Here is a 6000-nt window from a genome sequence, read left to right as displayed (position 1 = left end):
AATGCAGGCTAAGCAGTGGCAGAATGCAGGCTAAGCAGTGGCAGAATGCAGGCTAAGCAGTGGCAGAATGCAGGCTAAGCAGTGGCAGAATGCAGGCTAAGCAGTGACAGAATGCAGGCTAAGCAGTGGCAGAATGCAGGCTAAGCAGTGGCAGAATGCAGGCTAAGCAGTGACAGAATGCAGGCTAAGCAGTATGCAGGCTAAGCAGTATGCAGGCTAAGCAGTATGCAGGCTAAGCAGTATGCAGGCTAAGCAGTATGCAGGCTAAGCAGTATGCAGGCTAAGCAGTGACAGAATGCAGGCTAAGCAGTGACAGAATGCAGGCTAAGCAGTGGCAGAATGCAGGCTAAGCAGTGGCAGAATGCAGGCTAAGCAGTGGCAGAATGCAGGCTAAGCAGTGGCAGAATGCAGGCTAAGCAGTGGCAGAATGCAGGCTAAGCAGTGGCAGAATGCAGGCTAAGCAGTGGCAGAATGCAGGCTAAGCAGTATGCAGGCTAAGCAGTATGCAGGCTAAGCAGTATGCAGGCTAAGCAGTATGCAGGCTAAGCAGTATGCAGGCTAAGCAGTATGCAGGCTAAGCAGTATGCAGGCTAAGCAGTATGCAGGCTAAGCAGTATGCAGGCTAAGCAGTATGCAGGCTAAGCAGTGACAGAATGCAGGCTAAGCAGTGACAGAATGCAGGCTAAGCAGTGGCAGAATGCAGGCTAAGCAGTGGCAGAATGCAGGCTAAGCAGTGGCAGAATGCAGGCTAAGCAGTATGCAGGCTAAGCAGTATGCAGGCTAAGCAGTATGCAGGCTAAGCAGTATGCAGGCTAAGCAGTATGCAGGCTAAGCAGTATGCAGGCTAAGCAGTATGCAGGCTAAGCAGTATGCAGGCTAAGCAGTATGCAGGCTAAGCAGTATGCAGGCTAAGCAGTATGCAGGCTAAGCAGTATGCAGGCTAAGCAGTGACAGAATGCAGGCTAAGCAGTGACAGAATGCAGGCTAAGCAGTGGCAGAATGCAGGCTAAGCAGTGGCAGAATGCAGGCTAAGCAGTGGCAGAATGCAGGCTAAGCAGTGGCAGAATGCAGGCTAAGCAGTGGCAGAATGCAGGCTAAGCAGTGGCAGAATGCAGGCTAAGCAGTGGCAGAATGCAGGCTAAGCAGTGGCAGAATGCAGGCTAAGCAGTGACAGAATGCAGGCTAAGCAGTGACAGAATGCAGGCTAAGCAGTATGCAGGCTAAGCAGTGGCAGAATGCAGGCTAAGCAGTGGCAGAATGCAGGCTAAGCAGTGGCAGAATGCAGGCTAAGCAGTGGCAGAATGCAGGCTAAGCAGTGGCAGAATGCAGGCTAAGCAGTGACAGAATGCAAGCTAAGCAGTGGCAGAATGCAAGCTAAGCAGTGGCAGAATGCAGGCTAAGCAGTGGCGTGCTCAAAGCCATGCATGGATGGTGTAGGGACAGCGGACGAGCAGTGCTTACTTTGTGGCCCGTATAAACTGGCACCAAGCTGCGACAATTGACCTGACGACGATGGGGATGGAGATGCCAGCATCTGGAAGACAGGGAGCAGGAGATGCATGTTAGTGGAGGTTCATTCACTTCTCTTTCAGGTCACTTACAAGAGAAGGAAACTGGTAGGGGGTTCAGTCAAAGATCTTTTCCATTCACTTTACAAAGAAAGTAATCTGTTTTGTGGGATAAAATGGTATCTAATGTTAAATAAGGAGGGCTCCTTATTCTGCTCCTGTACTTCAGCTCTCTTGTATAGGCTACGTCACCTACACTCTGTCAGACCAGGCCAACTGGCTCTACTAGATGGAAGACCGCGTGTATGGCTTTGTGTGGGCGAGCGGGTTGCTGATGTCAACGTTGTGAACAGAGTGCCCCATGGTGGCGGGGGGGGTTATGGTATGGGCAGGCATAAGCTAAGGACAATGAACACAATAGCATTTTATTGATGGTAATTTGAATGCACAGAGATATCGTGACGAGATCCTGAGGTCCATTGTCGTGCCATTCATCAGCCACCATCACCTCATGTTTCAGCATGATAATGCACGGCCCCATGTCGCAAGGATCTGTACCCAACTCCTGGAAGCTGAAAACGGCCTGTATACTCAGACACGTCACCTATTGAGCATGTTTGGGATGCTCTGGATGGACATGTACGACAGCGTGTTCACAGGCCACTATCAACAGCCTGATGACGTGTTGTGCTGCATGGGGCAAATGCTGGTCACACCAAATACTGCCTGCTTTTCTGATCCATGCACCTACCTATTTTTACAGTATCTGTGACCAACAGAGGAATATCTGTATTCCCAGTCATGTGAAATCCATAGATTAGGACCTAATGAATTTATTTTCAATTGACTGATTTCCTTATATGAATTGTAAGTCAGAACAATCTTGGAAATTGTTTCATGTTGCGTTTATATTTTTGTTCAGTGTATACCGTATGGTCGGTTGTCATCAGGTAAAACTGTATACCGTATGGTTGGCTGTCATCAGGTAAAGCTGTATATGGTTATGGTTGGCTGTCATCAGGTAAAGCTGTATACCGTATGGTCGGCTGTCATCAGGTAAAGCTGTATACCGTATGGTCGGCTGTCATCAGGTAAAGCTGTATACCGTATGGTCGGCTGTCATCAGGTAAAGCTGTATACCGTATGGTCGGCTGTCATTAGGTAAAGCTGTATACCGTATGGTCGGCTGTCATCAGGTAAAGCTGTATACCGTATGGTCGGCTGTCATCAGGTAAAGCTGTATACCGTATGGTCGGCTGTCATCAGGTAAAGCTGTATACCGTATGGTCGGCTGTCATCAGGTAAAGCTGTATACCGTATGGTCGGCTGTCATCAGGTAAAGCTGTATACCGTATGGTCGGCTGTCATCAGGTAAAGCTGTATACCGTATGGTCGGCTGTCATCAGGTAAAACTGTATACCGTATGGTCGGCTGTCATTAGGTAAAGCTGTATACCGTATGGTCGGCTGTCATCAGGTAAAGCTGTATACCGTATGGTCGGCTGTCATCAGGTAAAGCTGTATACCGTATGGTCGGCTGTCATCAGGTAAAACTGTATACCGTATGGTCGGCTGTCATCAGGTAAAACTGTATACCGTATGGTTGGCTGTCATCAGGTAAAGGGTAAAGCTGCAATGGTTATGCCGTATGGTTATGGTTGGCTGTCATCAGGTAAAGCTGTATATGGTTGGCTGTCATCAGGTAAAGCTGTATATGGTTATGGTTGGCTGTCATCAGTGATCAGGTAAAGCTGTATATGGTTATGGTTGGCTGTCATCAGTGATCAGGTAAAGCTGTATATGGTTATGGTTGGCTGCCATCAGTCATCAGTCATCAGGTAAAGCTGTATATGGTTGGCTGTCATCAGGTAAAGCTGTATATGGTCATGGTTGGCTGTTCTCTGGTGCAGTCTAAATGGGGACAAGCCTGTCAGTTCATCATGTGATCAGTGTTTAGTTCTCTGGTGCAGTCTAAATGGGGACAAGCCTGTCAGTTCATCATGTGATCAGTGTTTAGTTCTCTGGTGCAGTCTAAATGGGGACAAGCCTGTCAGTTCATCATGTGATCAGTGTTTAGTTCTCTGGTGCAGTCTAAATGGGGACAAGCCTGTCAGTTCATCATGTGATCAGTGTTTAGTTCTCTGGTGCAGTCTAAATGGGGACAAGCCTGTCAGTTCATCATGCGATCAGTGTTTAGTTCTCTGGTGCAGTCTAAATGGGGACAAGCCTGTCAGTTCATCATGTGATCAGTGTTTAGTTCTCTGGTGCAGTCTAAATGGGGACAAGCCTGTCAGTTCATCATGTGATCAGTGTTTAGTTCTCTGGTGCAGTCTAAATGGGGACAAGGAAAACAATGTTGAGAAACATGACTGTCTGAAAAAGCAACACCATTAACTGATGTCATTTCCTTAAGCACACGGCACCTGAAATATGCAAATGGTGTGAATTATACCCCAGAGTGAGAGAATATTTTTAGCACAGAACACAAGCGTGTAAAACATTATAAACCAAATGTGTGATGAGGATATTATTGAGATAATACATCAATTTTAAATCGGGGAGACAAATCCATCCTCTGACTGGAAGCTGTATGGCACAGCAGACTACTAGAAGTCTGAATTCTTCCAGACTGGACTAAACGTAGCCCTACTACCTGCTCCTTGAACCCAAGAACTCTGGAATTGTCCGGAATCCCGTCCCACCTATAGAACCCAGGGCAGGCTGGCGTCACATTCCATCAGCACTGCTCGTCACCTCTGACCTGAGGGATGTTTCTGGGCTGGACTCAGACCATCTTGTTATCCTTACTACCAAAGTATCCTACTCACTGTACTGGTATGAAGGTACAGAACCTAGTCCAAGCTGAGCTGCACATCTTTGAGGATTGGATTCCCGGGACCACCCGTAAGTTAACATGTCCGCAGGCATGACTGAGATAAAGGTGTCTGCTAAATGGTATATTACATGATGATGATTTATTCTCTTTGTCCTCAGTACTCATCTAATGAGAGGTGATCACAGTGTTGAGGTTATAACATTTACCATCACACCACTAGCACAGTCCAGTTTAGTTGGGCATAAAATAACCCTTTAGATGTCAGAGTCCCTTCCAAGTTCCACTACTGCTCTGCTAAGAAGCTCCTTGTACAGAGAGTCTAGATGCCCATCAGATGTGTCTGCTTCCCTGGAGCCATTTAGGAGTTCTTTAAAGTCCTGGGAGTCTAAACTATTCAATAGAGAAGCACCATTCAGCTGAGCTGTTATCAGACAGGTCTGGTTTCAGGACAGATGTTCTCTCTCCAGGTTCAGTAGAGCAGATATCAGACAGGTCTGGTTTCAGACCAGATGATGTTCTCTCTCCAGGTTCAGTAGAGCAGATATCAGACAGGTCTGGTTTCAGACCAGATGATGTTCTCTCTCCAGGTTCAGTAGAGCTGTTATCAGACAGGTCTGGTTTCAGACCAGATGTTCTCTCTCCAGGTTCAGTAGAGCAGATATCAGACAGGTCTGGTTTCAGACCAGATGATGTTCTCTCTCCAGGTTCAGTAGAGCAGATATCAGACAGGTCTGGTTTCAGACCAGATGATGTTCTCTCTCCAGGTTCAGTAGAGCAGATATCAGACAGGTCTGGTTTCAGGACAGATGTTCTCTCTCTAGGGGTTTAATACCTCTTCTCAGACAGATGAGCCAGAGGAGAGAGGTGAGGTACCCGTTTTGAACAGGGCTGTGAGCCTTAAACCAGCAGAATTCCCTCAGAGCAGACTGTGTGGGTGATAAACCCTTTGATATGTGATTGGCTGATATAAGAAGCCCTTATATGGCTGTTAGCCTCCATTATTATGGTGTCTATGGTAAAGCATGGGGACTCCACACAAACCAAAATGACCACACCATCAGTAGTTATGTTCATGCTTGGCCGCTGTCACGATTGCGTGGTCCTGGGCAGCGTGGTCCTGCCTGCGCAGCGTGGTCCTGCCTGCGCAGCGTGGTCCTGCCTGCGCAGCGTGGTCCTGCCTGCGCAGCGTGGTCCTGCCTGCGCAGCGTGGTCCTGCGCAGGGGCCTTGCTCTGAGGTTAGAGTAGAAAGGCAGTCAGTCTGCCTCCCACAGAGCTGGGTTCAGTCAGTCAGTCTGCCTCCCACAGATCTGGGTTCAGTCAGTCAGTCTGCCTCCCACAGAGCTGGGTTCAGTCAGTCAGTCTGCCTCCCACAGAGCTGGGTTCAGTCAGTCAGTCTGCCTCCCACAGAGCTGGGTTCAGTCAGTCAGTCTGCCTCCCACAGAGCTGGGTTCAGTCAGTCAGTCAGCCTCCCACAGAGCTGGGTTCAGTCAGTCAGTCAGCCTCCCACAGAGCTGGGTTCAGTCAGTCAGTCAGCCTCCCACAGAGCTGGGTTCAGTCAGTCAGTCAGCCTCCCACAGAGCTGGGTTCAGTCAGTCAGTCAGCCTCCCACAGAGCTGGGTTCAGTCAGTCAGTCAGCCTCCCACAGAGCTGGGTTCAG

The 6000-nt window shown here is 48.5% G+C and overlaps 1 protein-coding gene across 2 annotated transcripts in view; it reads right to left on the bottom strand.

The window, feature by feature from the left end:
* Positions 1–6000, bottom strand: part of LOC115189928 (CCR4-NOT transcription complex subunit 2) — a 60249-nt gene that overhangs the window by 28137 nt on the left and 26112 nt on the right. For both annotated transcript variants that reach the window (XM_029748437.1, XM_029748438.1), the window contains exon 3: positions 1462–1534. In XM_029748437.1, the coding sequence (XP_029604297.1) occupies positions 1462–1534 (73 nt within the window). The remainder of the gene's footprint in view (positions 1–1461; positions 1535–6000) is intronic.

This window comes from Salmo trutta, unplaced genomic scaffold (assembly GCF_901001165.1).
Source record: "Salmo trutta unplaced genomic scaffold, fSalTru1.1, whole genome shotgun sequence".
Classification (NCBI taxonomy): Eukaryota; Metazoa; Chordata; class Actinopteri; order Salmoniformes; family Salmonidae; genus Salmo; species Salmo trutta.
This window is presented reverse-complemented; position numbering and strand designations above follow the sequence as displayed.